This window comes from Macaca mulatta, chromosome 19 (genome assembly GCF_049350105.2).
Source record: "Macaca mulatta isolate MMU2019108-1 chromosome 19, T2T-MMU8v2.0, whole genome shotgun sequence".
NCBI lineage: Eukaryota > Metazoa > Chordata > Mammalia > Primates > Cercopithecidae > Macaca > Macaca mulatta.
The window spans coordinates 68,713,372-68,732,999 of NC_133424.1; the positions used below are offsets into that span (position 1 = coordinate 68,713,372).

Below are 19,628 nucleotides of genomic sequence, written 5' to 3' on the forward strand. Positions count from 1 at the left end.
GCTTAGCGATCTCTTCAATCTCAAAATGTCTGTATCAACGAGAATTCATGCCCTGTCTGCCCCTGATTATATGATTGATTTTATTGTTTCTATATTATGTCAAATTGTTTTCTGCAGTAAACTAACTGGAGGTGCCTTCTGTCTGGACACATTAATTCCTCCGGTTAATGCGTATACAGAAACTATCATTTACTTTTCTGTGTTTTGAAACTTGTGGTATAACTTAGCACATAAGTCTGCATCTTGTTCTTTTCACTGAATACATTATCCTGCAGGTCAGAAAACAGCTGAAGTTCAATCTTTTTAGTAGCTGAGTAGTACTACAGATAGAGATATACCATGGTTAATGATGAGGGACACCTAGTTTGTTTCCATATTATTTCAATAAGCATTCTTATCAATATAACCTTAAAAACTGGTAGCTTAATTTCTTGAGTAGGTGCCTAAAGTGGGTTTGAAAAGATAAAAGGCGGGCGTGTTACATTAGTTTAACTTGCTTCTGTTCATTGATTTTTTTTCCCCGTTCAGATACACCAGGTGCAGAGATTAAGGAGTTATCTGCAAAGAGGGCTATTAATGAAGTATTATCTCAGTTTGACACAGTGATAAAATGTACAAGAAACATATGTAAGGAATGTGGAAATGTATACTGCCACAATACACAGCTTACTCTCCGTAAGAGAAATCACACACGAAAGAAATGCAATCAGTGTTTAGATTGTGGGAAACACTTCACTCGTCGGTCAACTCTCATTCAATATCAAAGAATCCACACGGGAGAGAGACCCTATAAATGTAACGAATGTAGTAAAACCTTCAGCCAGAGGGCACACCTTACCCAGCATGAGAGAATTCACATGGGTGAGAAACCTTACAAATGTAAGGAAGGTAGGAAAACCTTCAGCCAGATGACTCATCTCACACAGCATCAGAGTACACATACGCGAGAAAAGTTCCATGAATGCAGTGAATGTGGAAAGGCCTTCAGCCGTTCCTCAGCCCTTATGGATCACCAGCGAATTCATAGTGGAGAAAAGCCATATGAATGTAAGGAGTGCGGCAGAGCCTTCACTCAAAGTGCCCAGCTCATTAGACATCAGAAAACTCATTCTGGAGAAAAACCCTATGAGTGTAGTAAGTGTAAGAAATCTTTTGTGCGCCTGTCTTCCCTGATTGAACATTGGAGAACTCACACTGGAGAAAAACCGTATCAACGTAAGGACTGCAAAAAGACCTTTTGTCGTGTCATGCAGCTCACTCTGCACAGGAGAGTTCATACTGGTGAGAAACCCTATGAATGCAAGCAATGTGGAAAGGCCTTCAGCGCCCATTCTTCCCTTGTTACTCATAAGAGAACCCACAGTGGAGAGAAACCGTATAAATGCAAGGAATGTGGAAAAGCCTTCAGTGCGCACTCTTCCCTTGTTACTCATAAGAGAACACACACTGGAGAGAAACCTTATAAATGCCATGCCTGTGGGAAGGCCTTTAATACTTCCTCCACACTTTGTCAACATAATAGAATTCATACTGGTGAAAAACCCTTTCAGTGCAGTCAGTGCGGGAAGTCCTTTAGATGCAGCTCTCACCTTACTCGACACTGTAGAATGTGTAATGGAAAAGTTAGCAAATAACAAAAACTCAAAATGTTAATTCTGATTATTCCATATCATCACCAGTACTTAGTTTGTATGGAATGATACTTCATTGTACTTTTGATTTAACTTAAAAATGCCTTCCCTTGACTACTGATATATATTTTTTGTGAAGTGTGTGTTGAAGTCTTGCTGATTATTTTTTAAATTAGAGGTTTTTCTTCATGTCCAGTTATGAGAGTTCACCAGATTTTAGAAATATTTTCTATTCTGTAACCTACCTTTTCACTTACATAATGGTGATAAAACAAAAGCTTTTAAGTTTGATCACATCCAATTAATCACATTTTTTAATGGTTATGCTTTTATTTATTTTTCAGACAGGGTCTCACTCTGTCACCCAGGCTACAGTGCAGTGGCACAATCATGACTCACTGCAGTCTCTGCCTCCCGGGCTCAAGCGATCCTCCCACCTCAGCCTCCCAAGTAGCTGGGACTACAGGCATATGCCACCACACCTAACTAATTTTTATATTTTTTGTAGAGACTAGGTTTCCCCATGTTGTCCAGGCTTGTCTCGACCTCCTGAGCTCAAGCAGTCCATCTGCCTCAGCCTCCCGAAGTGCTGGGACTACAGGCGTGAGCCACCATGCCTGACCTAGTTATGCTTTTTATCTTCTAAGAAGTATTATTTATTCTATGCTGAGCCTATGTAGAATTTCTTACATGTTTTCTATAGCTGTTTTGTATTTTTACCCTTTACAGTTAGATCTATTTCATGTTTTTATTATGGATAATGGAGGAGGTAAAGGTTGAATTATATTTTCCCCTGTATTATTGACCCACAGTGACACCAGTTTTGGGAGATGTCTTTCATTTTCCTCCTCATGTTGTTATTGGCACCTTTTGCAAAAGTCAATTATCATGGGTACCCTTCTGAAATAATCTCTTTCATCAATCTCTGTCTTCTCAGCAGTTCCACATTGTCTTAATTATAGCTTTAGAGGAAGTCTTGAAATTTGGTAGTCTAAGTCTTCCAGTTTTGTTGTTATTTTAACAAACTCTAGGCTGGGCATGGTGGCTCATGCCTATAATCCCAGCACTTTAGGAGCCCCAGGCGGGAGGATCACTTAAGCCCAGAGGATCAAGACCAGCCTGGGAAACATAGCAAGACCTTGTCTCTACAAAAAAAATTTAGAAATTAGCTGGGCATGGTGGCGCACCCATCTGTAGTCCTAGCTACTCGGAGGCTAAGGTGGGAGGATCGCTTGAGCCCAGGAGTTCAAGGCTGCAGTGAGTTGTGATCACACCATTGTGGTCCAGCCAGGTTGACAGAATGAGACCCTGTCTCTTAAAAAAAAAAAAAAAAAAAAAAAAAAAAAAAATCCTAGTGATGCTTTCCTGGGTTAAAAAATAAAATACAAATAAAATAAAAATTGGCCTCACTACTCTAGCTTATTTGCATTTTCTAATAAATGTTCAGAGTCACCTTATCAGTTCCTACCAAAAAGCCTGTCAGTATTATAACTGAGATTGCATCAACTCTGCAGATAAATCTGAAGAGAACTGACACTTAACAGCGGTGACTTCCAGTCTGTAACCTTAGCATAACTTCTATTTCAGTCTCCTTTAATTTTTCTCAGAAATACTCTGTAGTAGGCCGGGCGCAGTGGCTCATGCCTGTAATCCCAGCACCTTGGGAGGCCAAGGCAGGCGGATCACCTGAGATCAGGTGGGCGTGGTGACTGGCGCCTGTAATCCCAGCTGCTCAGGAGGCTGAGGCAGGAAAATCACTTGAACCTGGGAGGTGGAGTTTGCAGTGAACCAAGATCGCACCACTGCACTCCAGCCAGGCGACAGAGTGAGACTCTGCCTCAAAAAAAGAAAAAAAAGAAATATCCTGGAATTTTCTATATAGAGATCTTGAATGTATTTTCTTAAGCTTATTCGTAGACATTTTCACAATATGTAAATTGGTTTGTCTTTTACTTTTCCAGTTGTTTGCTACTTGTACATGAAAATACGTTGAGTTTTGTACATTTATCTTGCATGTTGTCTGGAACATTTCACTTATTCTTGGAGTTGTCATAGAGATTTATTGATTTTTTTCATAAGCAATGGTGTCATCTGCAAATAGAAAGTTTATTCATTTCTGGTCTTCATGCTGTCCTTTTTTTTTTTTTTCTCCTCTTATTGCAATTGCTGTGTGACCTCCAGGACAGTGTTGAATGAAAGTGATAAATGTAGGGACCTTTGTTTTACTTTCAATCTTAGGAGGAAAAACTTAATGGGGAAGAAGTGGCAACTCTGAGTCAGGATGTAGACTTCTTAGCACGTGCATTCGAGCACCTTGCTCAGATCCCCAGATTTCCCTATACCGTCTATGCTCCCTTTAAAACAATGCTTTCTTCCACATATCTTTCCCCCAAATCAATAATGGGTCAAATTTCAGCAACCCCAAACTGGGGAAGTTCTGGGACTGCTGTGGTAAGAACTGGATTCAGACACCAAAGGAGCTGTAGGACCTGGCTAACGTACAAGCAAGAACCAGAAGAGTATACGTGGGAGCAGATGCTGAGACTGCTGCATCAGGGAGTAGAATACAAAGTTGAATAGGGGAGAGTTTTCTGCTATGAGGTCACTGTATGACAAGATTAACACACTGGCAAGAGAAAAATATGCTTCTAATGGATACTGGAACAGTTTTTGAAGCTTGGAAAAAGCATTGGTTCTCATTAAAAAAATGGAGATAGCAGAACTGCCATGACAAATGAGGACAGGATCAAAAGAAGTGGATATACAAGAAGGGAGAACAAGTATCATGGAGATGGCCGATAGTGGCTGTCCCTAGGCGAGAGCTGGCTGCAAGAGGTGCTGTTAGGGAATTGGGCTCTCTAGTTGCAATGGGAATGATAGGATCTCAGAATAATGGCAGCAGCCAGGTGATAGCTCTTGGCATCAAAAGCAAGGAGAGCCATAACTACCATATGGGTAGAAGGTTTATAATAGTATCTGCGGAGATTGATCTTCAGAAATCTATAGTTCTGGCTCATAGCACAAGTTTGCCAATGGCAAGTCATCTGCTGCCAATAAGAGTAAACTGAGACAATGTGTTGCTTTGTAGACCAGGCAGGAGTGCATGGCATGATCACAGCTCACTGTAACCTTGAACTCCTGGGCTCAAATGATGATCCTCTCACCTCAGCCTCCCAAGTAGTTGGGATACAGGCACATGGCACCACACCTGGCTAATTTTTCTGTTTCTTTTAGAGATGGGGTCTCCCTTTGTTGCCCAGGCTTGTCTAGAACTCATGGTATCAAGTGATCCTCCTGCCTCAGCCTCCCAGTGTTGGAATTACAGGCGGGAGCCATAGTGCCTGGCCCAAACTTAATTAAAAAACCAGAGAAGGCAAGGTGCAGTGGCTCACATCTGTAATCCCAGGACTTTGTGAGGCCAAAGTGGGAGAATTACTTGAGCCCAGGAAATTGAGACCATCCTGGGCAACATAAGAAAACCCTGTATCTATGAAACAATTTAAAAAATATAAGCCTGGTGTGGTGGCCCACGCCTGTGGTCCCAGCTGTTCAGGAAGCTGAGGTAGGAAGACTGCTTGAATGGGAGGTTGAGGCTTCAGTGAGCCATGGATGTGCCACTGTACTCCAGTTTGAGATGCCATCTCAAAATAAAAATAAGATAAATATAGGTGCTGTGGCCATACAGTCTCTGTTGCAACTACTCAGCTCTGCTGTAGTGAAACTTGTAGACCATAAATGCAATGTGGCACACTCAGACTTTATAAAGCAGGCAGCAGGCTGGATTTGGTTTTTAGACCCTGCACTAGGCAAAATGGGATATTATGTAAAGATAAAGGTATAATTCCTGAATAGAAGGTTAGTAGTGTGTCCCTGTAAGTCAAACAATTTAAAAAGCATAAATGTCTGGAAACTCAAGGTGTTGGCAAAAATGTTTTAGGAAATTCTGATCCAGCATACCAAATTATATAAAAACATGGAGATTTTTACCATTGCAATCTAGTGGCTTAAAGGACTTATTTAGAAACTTGTATCCAAAAATGCAGAATACATATTTTTTCAATGTTCATGGAACATATATAGAAATCAATCTTGTACTTAACCACAAAAAAATAAATAAAGGTCAAATTGGGCAGCACACTGGCTCATGCCTGTAATCCCAGCACTTACAGGGAGTGCTGGGAGGCTGAGGTGGGTGGATCACAAGGTCAGGAGATCCAGACCATCCTGGCCAACATGGTGAAACCTCATCTCTACTAAAAATACAAAAATTAGCTGGGTGTGGTAGCACGCACCTGTAGTCCCAGCTACTGGGGAGATTGGGGCAGGAGAATCACTTGAACCCAGGAGGGAGAGGTTGTGCCACTGTACTGCAGCCTGGTGACAGAGACTCTATATCCAAAAAAAAGTAAAATTCAAAAAAGTAGATAACTTCAGGCCACATTTACCAACCATAATAAAATTAAATTTGATATTATATCACTTAGGATGCTTTTGGCTACGAATTTACAAAATACTCAACTAAAAGTGAGCAATCAAGGTTTATTTTTCTTACATAACAAGGCATCAAAAAGGCAGTTCCAGAATTGGCCTAGTAGCTGAGCCTTCTTAGGCTCTGGGTTGGCTTCTCTGAGGTCCACTTTCTTCTCTTCTTGGTTGCAAGATAGCTGTAGCAGCTCCAGGCATCATGTTCTCATAGAAAAATGTTTAAAAGCAGGAAGCGAGAGAGGAGGAAGTCTTCATAATAAACCTGTCTCTTCCAAATGAGGAAAACCTTTCCCAGAAGCCCTGGCAGATCCCACTGAGCAACACTGGGAGATACTGGCCATCCTGTGCTGCACAGGAGACTGGAAAATTACCATCCGATATCCTCAGAGTCTAAGGCAAGACACAGATGCTGCCAATAACAAGGGGAATTGGGTATGGCTGCTGGGATGGCAATCAATGGTTGTGCCAGTCACATAAAACAATATACCAATGTGGAAATTAAGATATATTCTCCTAAATTTAGATTATTTCTGGATCAGAAAGAAACAAAAACCAAGATTACTGTAAGATGGTAGCTTTATCATTTTCTGTTACTTTCTTCTTTCACTGCCTGGGTATTTCGTAGTCTTGAATAGTATGTTTAGTGCATATGAGTTTATCTTTCAGATTTTCATGTATATGCATGCATTCAAAGGCTGTAAAAACTCCTCCAGTGTAGCTTCGGATTTCCCCTTCCCCTCACATCTCTTTGGCCACATTTCACATCTCTTGGCATGTTAAACTCTCATTATTTTCATTACCATTTATGGTAATTGCATGATTTCTTTGTTAAGCAAATGATAATTTGGCTGTTTTTTTAACTTGTAAGAAAACTAAAACTTTTTGTTCTTGATAAAATCACTACACTGTGGTTAGAAAATGTGATTCTGGAATGTGTTAGAAATAAAATTTCTTCCAACCTTTCCCTGCTTCTTTGACAATCATGGTCTGAACAATTTACATCCATAAAATTTTCTTTGATAAGAATTTTCAGACTTAGGATAAAGGATGACCTCTGAATGAAGGCATTGTCACTGGCATTACATTCTTCAAGTCTTTCTCGAAGGGGAAGGAGTTAAGTCATGATTAGCCTAAGCTAATGGGCTTTCCCCATTACTTCCACTCATATGGTTGCTTGCCAACATAAATTCTCTGATGATTAGTAAGGGGTAAGTGCTGATGGAAGGCTTTTCTACATTTATTATATTCACATGTGTTTCTCTATTATGCATTCTCTGAGGTTGAACGGTAGTTGAATCATGACTCAAGGTCCTCTCACATTCCTTATATTCATAAGGCTTTTTCTCAGTGTGAATAACCTGATGATGAATCAATTGTGAGCAATGACTAAAAGCCTTCCCACATTCCTTACATTCATATGGCTTTTCACCTGTATGAATTCTGTAATGTACAGTAAGATGTGAGACCCGTTGGAAGGCCCTACCACATACCTTACATTGGTAGGGTTTCTCTCCAGTGTGAATTCTCTGATGTTGCTTGAGTTGTGAGCTCACTCTAAAGGCCTTTCCACATATTTTACATTCATAGGGTTTCTCACCGGTATGAATTCTCTGATGTCGTATAAGAGTTGAGCCTTGATTAAAAGCCTTCCCACATTCCTTACATTCATAGAGTTTCTTGCCAGTATGAATAGTCTGATGTTGAATCAACTGAGAACGATGACTAAAGGTTTTCCCACATTCCTTGCATGCATAGGGTTTTTCACCAGTATGGATTCTATAATGTACTTTAAGATGTGAGATCCGATTGAAGGCCTTGCCACATTCCTTACACTGATAGGGTTTCTCACCTGTGTGGGTTCGCTGATGTTCAATCAGCTGTGAGCTTCGACTAAAGGCCTTCTCACAGTCTTTACATTCGTACGGTTTCTCACCAGTATGAACTCTCTGATGTTGTATAAAATTTGAACCAGAATTGAAGGCCTTTCCACATTCCTTACATTCATAGGGTTTCTTACCAGAATGAATATTCTCATGTTGAATTAGTCGTGAACCATATTTAAAGGCCTTCCCACATTCCTTACATTTATAGGGCTTCTCATTAAGATGAAATCCTTGATGATTAATAAGAAGTTCCTCTTGCCAGAAGTCTTTTCTACATTTATTATACCCAAAAGCTTTTTCTCTAGTATGAATTTTCTGATAAAAACTAAGGGATGAATGCTGGTCGAAAGTGGGCATTTCTTCATGTCTGATGATCATTTGATGGAAATGTCTGTCTGGATTTCCCTGTTGTCTGTCAAACTGGCTTCTGCATTCCCAATCATCTTGGAAGCTTGAACACTCCAGACCATAACTTGTAAGGCTTTCCATTATCTCCCATTGGGGTGATTCGACTTCATAAACATGCTGCTTTGGAGATAATTCCTTGGTATCATATCTGGACTCCAATACTGAAAAAGAATGAAAAAAGTATGTTTGTTTGTTTGTTTTTCCAAATAAAGGAACTAAAGTAAGAATTGGAAGGTTTAGACTCAATGCTTATTAACTCTTGAATGTAGCTAAGCAATTAGAAAATGGACAAGTAGAACAGTGAAAGGAAAATAACATAAATGAGATGAGGGAGGTAATAAGAGAGGTTATAAAAGTGATTCTAAAATGTTAGTGTGGGGCTGGGCATGGTGGCTTATGCCTGTAATCCCAGTGCTTTGGGAAGCCAAGAAGGGAGAATCACTTGAGGCCAGGAGTTTGAGACCAGCTTGGGCAACATAGCAAGACCCCACGTCTACAAAATAATCTTTAAAAATTAGCCAGCTGCAGTGGCATATGCCTGTAGTCCCTGCTGAGAAAAGAAGACTGCTTAAACCCAGGAGCTCAAGGTTGCAGTGAGCGATGATCATGCCAATGCACTCCAACCCGGGTGACAGAGGGGGACTCTTTTTTTAAAAAAAAAATAAAGGTGTGGGTCAGAATCACTGTTGAACCATATTTTTTAAGACAATAAATGTTTCTGTGAGACTCCAGAAAAGACAAACATAGAGTGACAGAAACCAAAGCAAATCATTGGTTTGAGGGACTTTGCAGGAAGGCGCACAAGGGAACTTTTTGGGTTGATGGAAATGTTCGCTATCTTGATTGAGATGATGGTTATGTGGGTGTATAAATTTGTCAACACTCATTAATACTACATTTTAAAAATGCATTTTATTGACTGTAAATTATGCCGCCAAAAGTGAATTTTTAAAAGATGATGGGGATTTCAAGATGAAGAGTTCTGGAGATAGACAGTGATGATGGTTGCACAACAGTGTGAATGTACTTAATAATACTGAACTGTATACTTGAAAATGGTGGGCATGGTAAATCTTGTATTTTACCGCAGTTTAAAAAAATAAAAATAAAAGTGATGGAGGAAGTGTGTGGTTGGATCTGCAACCTGCCTCAGCGCCTGGAAGACATGCAGGAGAATGAGCCAGAGGAACATGCTGGTACAGTGGCAGCTATGCTCATGTGTCTGCTAGAAGTTAGAATGACATGGCTGCTGTCTTCCCCTGTGAAGCTTCTTATATCTGAAGTTTAGCTGAACACCATGGTGTTTTTTATATCTGAAGTATAGTTGAACACCAGGGCTGAAGCCCATTGTCAACTGAATGACATTTCTTAAATTTCTTAAATGTCATTCATTTACCTGAACCTATTTCTTAAAGGTGACCTTGGAAAAAGAAAGGCTTTGTTCCTTGTTTAGAGGATTAGGCCAGTTGATTGAGGGTGGGTCCTTCTAGAGCAACATACTTTGCTAATTATTCAAACTGCATGAAAAAGTTGAATGGTATAAGGGACTGTGATTCTATCTGGTCCATGATTTCAGCTACAGTGGCAGGTTTTACTGTACTTATAGCAATCAACCCCCTTATAGCAGTTGACTTAAAGAGATTCAGATAGAGCTTGACACAAGGAGCCATGAGAGAAAATGAATGGATGCTTTTGAATGTATTCATGGCGTGTATGGAACAGACAGCCTTGGAGGACTTTATAGGCACATACAGGTTTCATATGGTGGCAGACCAGATACTATTATTCATTTTGTTATTTGTGAAAATATTAAGCTAAAATTACTGGAATATAAGATTGCTTCTACAATGGAAGATGATAAAGACTGTGAAAGAAACATCGGGTTTTGTGGGAATAATGCTGGCTGCTGTCACCTCAAAGACTTGTGCCACAACTATAGTGTATACACATGACATTGTAAGAACAAGACTATGTAAACAGTACACAAAGGTATTTTTTTCAGACATTGTGTTTGGCTGTTCAAGAGTCAGGTTACGGGTCTCTACTGTGGTCTAACAACTCAACTAGTGAGACAGTTTCCAAACACAGCCACCTATCTACCTCTGAGGGCGTGGATCTACTCAATGGTTGGGATATGTGGCAGCCATCTTACAGAAAAAGGAAAACCAAGAAACTGCAGTGGACCATGGAATATTAAAGCCAACCTGGTGTACAGAACAACACACATTTGAGACAAGCTAACTGCCTAACTGGGCTTTTGGTTGTAGGAATTAAAGTGAACACGTATTACTTGGTCTTTCTGGCAATGTGAAAAAAATCTTGGCTGCTTCCAAGGAAGTGTCTTTTTAAAGCATTCTTTTCTCCAAAATGCCATTTTCTCTACCACATCCACCTTGCACAGTTGAGCTCTGTTGATTTACAGCAGGGTATAGTGTTATTTATTCCACGAACACATTTCTACTCCTGTAAATAAAGCCATTCCTGATTAAATACTATTGTATAACTATTCAAAGAGAGTATTATCAGTCATAAATTTCAAACTTCTTGCTTCTATTTAACTTGTAAGTTTGCAAAATAGCAACAATAATGATGTTTTCTATGTTTTCACATTTCTTTACAAAATCTGGCACAGTATTTTAAAGTTATTTGGGCAGAAGTCACTGTTTCGTGCAACCAATGAAACAACATCTAAAAATCTTATGTATAGTCTTAGCATTAAAATATTTTATTTTCCACTTCTAACAGGTGCTTGATGTTTAGCATAATTTGGACATTTAAATAAATACACCAAACTCAAATGCTAATAATTAGGGACAAACTACTAATAGTTTGGGACAGCAGTAAATTGTTGATTTTTGGTCACTCCAGTGATATGAACACATCCTCATATCTTCCGTAACTTTGTGGTACATGAAGACAGCTAGAATTCAACTGTTCTTTCAGTGATTTATTATGAACCTGCCTGTTTATCACACCTAGATATTGTTTGCTCAAAGGGGGAACATTTACCACTTCTGAATTTTTCTCTGCTTGTTTCCACAGTAAGCATTTGAACCACATTATATTAATATCAACAACAGTATACAGTTATAGAAAAGGGGCTATCTGCTGTCTAATTCAGCAGGTAATTTTTGATTTACACTTTTGTAAATGAACAAGGTACATTTTTCTTTTTTTTTTTTTTTTGACAGATTCTCACTTTGTCACCCAAGCTGGAGTGCAGTGGCATGATCTCGGCTCACTGCAGCCTCGACCTCCTGGGGCTCAAGCGATCCTCCTGCCTGAGGCCCCCAAGTAGCTGAGACTACAGGTGGGCACCACCGTGCTTAGCTAATTTTTGTATCTTTTTGTAAAGATGAGGTTTCGCCATATTGCCCAGGATGGTCTCAAACTCTTGGGCTCAAGCAATCCGCATGCCTTGGTCTCCCAAAGTGCTGGGATTACAGGCGTGAGCCACCATGCCCAGCCTCAAAGGACTTTTTGATGAGACTTTGATTCTGTCCTAATTTGCTGAATCATACATCATAGAAAGACTCAAGTTGATGTGCTAACAAGGATATCATTTTTAAATGTTGCCATTCAGTTCAAATGTACCTTTTAATACTTTAAATGGATATATGTACATAACCCTTAAACACATTCATGATAATTCTGTTGAGACTTCTGGCTAAGGATGCTGCTATACTGGTATATAAAATGTGCACAATTAAACTCCAGTGTGATCCTACTCATTTCAGTACATATGAGTGGGATCTTTCGTGCAGCAGCTTTATCTTAATACGGCTCTTTGTGAATGCACTTTATAGCATTTATTGAGGGTGAAAGAGCAGGAGAGAATTCTGTGTTAAGTATTTTTATACAAACCGGTCATTTATTAAACAGAACCAGTATTCATAACATTTGTCTGGGTTTAAGATATGTCGTTTTGCAGATCTATTCACTATAGTGACCCCAACATTACTGAAAATTACCAAGCTTTTTCGGCTCTCACCAGTGAAAAATGGTACCCTCTTAAATTCTGTCAGCATGTCACATTCATTGTCATCAACAGTAACTGGATGTTTCTGAGATGTTTTGACTCGACTCAAAAATATTATAATCAGTTTGGAGACAAAAGCACAATCTGCATTTTAGTTTAATGATGACACTGATGACTTTTAAAAAAACCTATATACAAACGTTCTATATGAAGTTTGCCTCCAAAATTTTTTTTTTTTTTTTTTTTTTTTGAGAGATGGGGCCTCATTCTGTTGCCCAGGCTGGAGTGCAGAAGCACAATCACAGTAATACTACAACCTCAAACTCCTAGGCTCAGGTCATCCTCCTCTCTCAGCCTTCTGAGTAGCTGGGACTACAGGCGTGAGTCACTGCGCCTGGCTGCAGAGGGATTTTAATATGTCAAAGTATTAACGTGATGTAGTAACTTTGTGCCCACTCAAATCTCTTTTCTATCACATCCTTATATGTAAAAGTATTAACACGCGGCACTAACTTTGTGCCCACTTAAATCTCCTTTTTTTTTTTTTTCCCCAAGATGGAGTCTCGCTGTCTCCCAGGCTGGAGTGCAGTGGTGCAATCTCAGCTCACTGCAAGCTGCGTCTCCCGGGTTCACACCATTCTCCTGCCTCAGGCTCCCACGTAGCTGGGACTACAGGCGCCCACCAGCACGCCCGGCTATTTTTTTTATGTTTAGTAGAGACGGGGTTTCACTGTGTTAGCCAGGATGGTCTCGATCTCCTGACCTGGTGATCCGCCCACCTCAGCCTCCCAAAGTGCTGGGATTACAGGCGTGAGCCACTGCGCCCGGCTCAAATCTCTTTTCTATCACATCCTTATGTTCTTCGACACACTGACTTTTATGCTTCTCCTTTTAGAAACGTAAAATTCTTGTTTTAGTCTTAGTTGTAAAAAACATTTGAATGTGGACCTTGCTCAGGCGAAGATTTATGACCTATGAGTCACAGCTAAATAGTCAACATTGTCAGAGCTGATACTTTTTCGTTCGCGTGAGGTTTGGTATTCTTGCATTTACGTACATGGCTGTCAACTGTGTGGGACTTGTTCTGTACTGATGTTGACCAGCTTTTACTGAACTGTTGAAACTAAAAAAGTTAGCCAGGCGCGGTGGCTCACGCTTGTAATCCCAGCACTTTGGGAGGCCGAGGCAGGTGGATCACCTGAGGTCGGGAGTTCAAGACCAGCCTGACCCACATGGAGAAACCCCGTCTCTACTAAAAATACAAAATTAGCCGGGGTGGTGACACACGCCTGTAATCCCAGCTACTTGGGAGGCTGAGGCAGGAGAATCGCTTGAACCCTGGAGGCGGAGGTTGCGGCGAGCCGAGATGCGCCATTGCACTCCAGCCTGGGCAAAAAGAGCGAAACTCTGTCTCAAAAAAAAAAAAAAAAAGTTAAACCCGTGCTTATAAAAAAAAAGGTGTAGGGGATTATGTCCAAAGAGCCCAAGAGCCAGTCTGAAAGGGTGTCATTGGCCAAATTTGGAAAAACATGAATGTTGTGATAAATAATGATAATGGGTAACCATCTGTTACAGGATAAAATAAGATTTATTTTATTCTGACCTGGAGATGAGAAAAAATATGCCACCTACTATTAATCCATATGATATAAATGAAGAAACAAATCGTGAAAGGGAGAAAGCTCTTCTTTACAGGAGCATGTGATCTAATAAATAAAGAAGAATAAAGTTTTTTAAAAATCACTCTTTTGTAACTATTAATCATATCTGATCCAAGGGAAAACTATCAATGACTTCTGAAACTAGCAGGTGAATAATATGTGAGACACGCAGTAGTTAATATCCTCTCAAGGTGGACCACAAAATCATGGCTTGGCTCTATTTCTACACTGCTTTCCCTCTGCCCACAGTGCAGAGCCCAAACTTCTTAATGTGGTTGCCTTTCCTAGCTTATCTTTTTTTTTTTTCTTTTGGAGACAGAGTCTCTCTCTGTTGCCTCAGCTGGAGTGCAGTGATTCGATCTTGGCTCACTGCAATCTCCACTCCCCGTGTTCAAGCAATGCTTCAGCCTCCCAAGTAGCTGGGATTACAGGCATGTGCCACCACACCTGGCTAATTTTTGTGATTTTAGTAGGGACGAGGTTTCACCACGTTGGCCAGGCTAGTCAAGTGATTTGCCCACCTCAGCCTCCCAAAGTGCTGGGATTATAAGCATGAGCCACCATGCCTGGCCCCTAGGGTATTTCTTTGTGTTCCTTCCTTTGTTCACTGAACTCAGCCACAGAGGCCGTCCATTATCTCAGAGGTACCAAGGGCTCCCTGCTCAGGTCCTTCACACTCACTGGCTGCAACTGGTATTCCCCAGTTACATCACACCTTCCATGTCTCAACTGAAACGCCTCATCCTTGAAGAGGCCATTGGCCCTACCATGCACCCTGACTCAACCTGTTCTTTTTCTTTCATATATTAGCTCATGTCCATGTGTCTGTATGATTTCATGTCTATTTTCCCACTGCAGTGTAAGTTCCTTGAAAGCAAGGATAATGTCTGCCTGCCTCATCAATGTATACTGTGGCATATTCCATGGTGCATAAGAAAAGCTTATAAGTACTTGTTAACTGACTCTCCAAAATTCAAACAAACCGATACACATTCCTTTAGAAAAATGGTCAAAGGACAAGATCATGTCCTATGCAGGGACATGGATGGAGCTGGAAGCCATTATCCTAAGCAAACTAACACAGGAGCAGAAAACCAAAAACTGCATGTTTTCACTTCTAAGTGGCAGCTAAATGATGAGAACACATGAACACATGGAGTGGGACAACACACACTGGGGCCTTTCAGAGAATGGAGGTTGGGAGGAGAGGATGACAACACTTAAGACATAAGCTTTGAATGTAGCAATCTGCAGGGAAGGTTTTCTAAGACAAAGGGCTACTTCCAGCTGACCTGATACCTGCAGTGGCTACTCCCTTCCCATTGATACCTCACTCACCTGGGCACAGGCCTCCAGACACCACCCTCTCCACCATCCAGGGCTCTTTGCCTTGCTCTAGGAAGGAGATCACATCAGGTTTGGAAATGGCAAGACCTGGAGATGAGAAGAAACATGCCACCTGGTTATGGTGTGAGGGCCCCAGAATTCAGATCCAGGACCTGGTCATCAAGCAGGAGAGGCAGTTGCAGGAAGTGCCAGAGGAAGATGGGACAACTGCCTGAGGGCAGGGGAAGATGCAGCTTCAGCTGACAGCGCTGCCCTTTAACCCCTCAAAAATGACCAGTCATAAGACTGAAAAGCACCCAAAAACTGACCAGGAAGGAACATGCCCAAGGATAACCTCCAAACTAAACAGATGAGATCACCTTACCCAGTGAGACCAGGTTGTTGTAGGTCTCCAACATCACGTCTCTGTACAAATCCCTCTGAGCAGGTGCCAGACACTGCCATTCTTCTTGGGAGAAGACTATGGCCACATCCCTGAACAATTCTGACCCCTGGAATGGCAGGCATGTATGATATATATGTATTCCAATGGTTCACAGTGGGATGAAAGGAGGTGGGGCAGGTCTTTGCAGGAGGGGGGTTGTTTTGTTGAACAAGAAAGGTGGGACTGAATGTGAAAAGTGACAGAAGAAATGGGTATGAGTAAAACAGAATGTTCAGATGTTCTCAAACACTCCTTTTAACTGCAAATCAAAGCTCTGTGTACAGGTCTGGGATGAAAATTAAAATCAAGCTAAATGGAGTTTTCCTTATTGTAAGAAACAGTGTAATAAAGCACACTGCCCACTCTGTACTTGGCATACAATAAATTCTCAAAGTGAGACCTATCATTTCTATCTTTTGGAATAACAATAACAATAAAAATATTTCTGATGGATTTTCCCCAAATATTTTATTTTATTTTTTAATTATGGAAACATGTTGTCTATCTTAGATACAGGATTTTCATATAAGTCAAGAATTTCTTGGAGATGAAAGTTCATCATTATGTTGGAACATAACACAAGCATTTTTCTTCATGGGAAAAACCATGGAGATCACTTTTATTGAGTGTACAGTTTTCTATCAAGTGAAATGAATGACCCAAACATCCTCTTATTTTGGATCCCGAGGTTGGATCAGATCTCTAAGGTTTTTCCAAGCCCTGACCACTCACTCACCTAGCTGACTGATCATCTCACTTTCTGTATCACTCACCATCTTCAGCTCTGTACTTTTCTTGCTCTTAAGCTAAAGAAACTAATGGAGGATGTCCCAGATTCAAATGCTCTGTTCAACGTCAAACTAGACTTTAATTCTGGCATCGAATCTTGATGGATTCCCAGCCAAACCTCAATTACATATCCAATCATTAATCACCCCCAAAGCAGGACACTGTACCACGTGCTGAAATTGAAACCAACCAACACCACCTCCCCTGCTTTTCTATATGCGATTGCTCCTAACCATTCATTTCCATCTCTTCACACTTCAGTTCTTACAAAGGATGCTCTCTTTCATACAGGGAAATGACTTTCTCCTCCTAGCAGACGAAAACCATCAGGAGATGCAGAATGCTATAGAGAATAAATCTGTGGGCATTTGTCAGAGGAGAGGACAATGGGAGAGGGGACTCCTGCCTAGTACTTTTATTCCCTAAAATGGGAAAGTCTGAGAACCAAATTCCTGGATGGAACCCAGGTGGAAAGTTTCAAGATAAGGAAAGCAAATATTTGTGGGATGTTAAAACTCACAAGGGACATGACTTTTAGAATTTCAAGGGCTGATAGGTCCTCCTCCTGGTTCCTCTCTTGGGGAAGGGCAGAGTCCTGCGATGGCAGAGCTGGGGGAGGAAAGAGCAAATATGAGAGGCTAGGCTTGCCTCACAGCTCCTAGAATGCCAAAGTTACAAGTTCCCACCTGCTTGCCCCTCTGCCCACCAAGAAAATGGGGGGGGAGGGGACAAAGGGATCCTCACCCAACCCCAGGAAACCAGCTTTAGCTGCTGCAAGGCAAAGGGAAACCAGTGGTCCGTTCCCTCCCATTTCCCCTAAACATCCAGTGGTTCTGTTTTGTTGCAGATGCAAGACTGAGACGGGGATGCTGTGGGCTGTTCTAGTGACTGAGACCCACATATTACCTCAAGGACAAGGAAGGCTTCCCTCAAGCCAGGAAGCATAGAAGGTCTGCATAATTTGCATAGCCCCAGCCTAGAATAAAGCCTTTCCAGGACTAGGCCATTTAACTCTTTCCTGCAGCAAATGTAACACCTTCGAAAGTCTACCTGGCTCTTTTCCCAACTGCCGAATTTACAAAAACCTTTACAGCCCAAACTGCCACTTCATGGAGCATGCCTTGCGTCAACAAATGGGACAGACTTGCAAGGAACAGTGAGAGACAAATCACACGCAGTACGCCCAGTGCTCCATTATCAGCACATAAATGTGTCCTTCCATAGAGACACAGCAGTGCACAAAGCTGCAGGCCCAATAATATTTGCTAAATAATAGAACTGAAAATTAGTACATAAGTAGGCAAGTCCACAAGTAGGCAAGTGGTTGAATCATTTTTGGCACAGCCATAAATGAGATGCCAAGTGACTATCTAAAATGACTATCAAAAACTGACAAGCAAAGATATTAACTACTGGATCCTCTGAGAACATTCAGCAAGAAGAAGTCAAACTCACTAACACACAGGCTAAAAACAAAACAAAACAAAAAAACTGGAAGGAAAAACACCCAAGTATTTGCAGTGTTGTCATTTAACCAGTTCTTGAGCTCATTGTTAAACAAGAAGTATTTTGTAAAGGAGTAAGTATATAAAGTGCCTATTGCATTACAAACATTTGGTTCTAAGTAACTTGTAAGTGAAATAATTATGAATGTTGCTTAATATGATGTAATAGGCAGCTTTTCTTTATTATGACCACTTTTATAAGCATTATTTGTATTAACTGCACCATATCCTATTTACACAGGATGGCCTGTGATTCACTCAAGTGTTTCTCCATTGCTGGACACAGAATTTGAACAAGGTCATATAAAATGTTCCCAAGTATAAGTTTTTCTAAACTAGCGGTTCTAAGTCTTCTGGGGTCTTGCAACTCTCTGAGAACCTCATGAAACAAGATTTCCTCTCAGATTTAAAAAAAAAAAAAAAAAAAAAAAAAAAAAAAAGCACGCATAACAGTGAATGCAAAACATCTGCAATTTCAGGGGGTCAGAGACCCCTGCGCACCCACCTAAGGGGTCCATGCACCTGGCCTATGAGGCTGGACGCAGAAAGGGGGCGCCAGCCGGCGCGCGCCGCGAGGGCCGGCGGGAAATGTAGTCTCACGCCGGTAAAGCCACAGAGCGACGATGGGGCGAGAAGTCTCGGTTCTTCTCAGGCCTGAGACCCGCCTGGCCGCGGCCCCAGCTCCTGTTGGACCCCAGAGCACCTGGAAAGCTCCGGAGCCCCTCACCTGCCGCCTCCTCGGGTCCAAGTGCTACCGCGGCCGCGCCCCCAGCAGCCCAGAGCGCGCTTCCACCACGGTACCGGCGGATTCGCCCTGCGCAGCCGGAAGATGGCGCAGACGCACAAAGCACACCGATGCTGCGCCATGATAGGGCCGGCGCCGCAGTGACTTCTGGGAAACATAGTCTCTAGGCGTGAAGGCCGCAGCCCGGCCTTGAAGCCGGATCTCGCGATGTTTCGAGGTGAGCCGGGCGCAGGCGTGCTTCCCCTGCGCGCGGGAGAGAGTTATGTGTTCGAGTCCCTGGGTCCCTTCCTGGGGGTTCTTGGTGCTGTGCTATCTGCGTGTGATTCTCTAGCGAGAGATTGTGCGCGAGTGACCGAGTGGGCAAGGGGCTGTCACTGTGTGTGCGTGATTGTTGTGACGGTGTGTGGTGGTCACTTCGACTCCGCGTGGGTCGCTGACTGTGTGACTGGTACCGTTTAGCGGTGGATACACAATTGTGTGCCGCTGTGGAAGATTCCCTCATCCGTTAAGTTCCCATTTCCGTGGAACAGCAGTTTTACCAGAAGGTTTGGAAGGAGCCTTAAAAGTTTGGAAGGGTAAGTTTATCTGGTAACTATTTTTAAACGTTACATATATGGCGAATTAAATGTGGGTTATGAAGGAGAACGCAAAATAAAAACGTTATAAAGATGTAAAGTTTTATGGGGCGGCATCTCTGGGTCAAATACCAGACCGCCGCAGGTAGGTGTTAATTCTTTCTCGTTTTTAGGCGGCTTTGGTGCCATCACGTGT

The 19,628-nt window shown here is 41.7% G+C and overlaps 2 protein-coding genes across 13 annotated transcripts in view; one reads left to right on the top strand and one right to left on the bottom strand.

Annotated features, from left to right (window-relative positions):
* Positions 1-7,078, top strand: part of LOC704549 (uncharacterized) — a 49,757-nt gene extending 42,679 nt beyond the window's left edge. For 4 of the 9 annotated variants that reach the window (XM_077979969.1, XM_077979968.1, XM_077979966.1 and 1 more), the window contains one exon: positions 529-3,746. In XM_077979969.1, coding sequence (XP_077836095.1) covers positions 529-1,634 — 1,106 coding nt within the window. In that variant the 3' untranslated portion in view covers positions 1,635-3,746. Of the gene's footprint in view, positions 1-528; positions 3,747-5,935 lie in introns of those variants that run through there. The other 5 variants (XR_013409723.1, XR_013409724.1, XR_013409720.1 and 2 more) reach the window with 5 other exon arrangements.
* On the bottom strand, positions 6,151-19,421 carry ZNF582 (zinc finger protein 582). 4 transcript variants are annotated; one of them, XM_001094946.5, is made up of 5 exons: positions 18,840-19,421; positions 17,128-17,216; positions 15,759-15,885; positions 15,386-15,481; positions 6,151-8,568 (listed from the first exon to the last, which is right to left on the bottom strand). In XM_001094946.5, the coding sequence occupies exons 2-5, from the start codon at positions 17,134-17,136 to the stop codon at positions 7,247-7,249; spliced, it is 1,554 nt and encodes a 517-aa protein (XP_001094946.4). In that variant the 5' UTR covers positions 17,137-17,216; positions 18,840-19,421; the 3' UTR covers positions 6,151-7,246. The 4 variants fall into 4 exon arrangements, with proteins under 4 accessions (XP_001094946.4, XP_002801500.3, XP_028694679.2 ...); XM_002801454.4 differs by having other exon boundaries at positions 18,618-19,421; XM_028838846.2 differs by lacking the exons at positions 15,759-15,885; positions 17,128-17,216 and having other exon boundaries at positions 18,618-19,421.
* Positions 19,422-19,628: the final 207 nt, after the last annotated feature.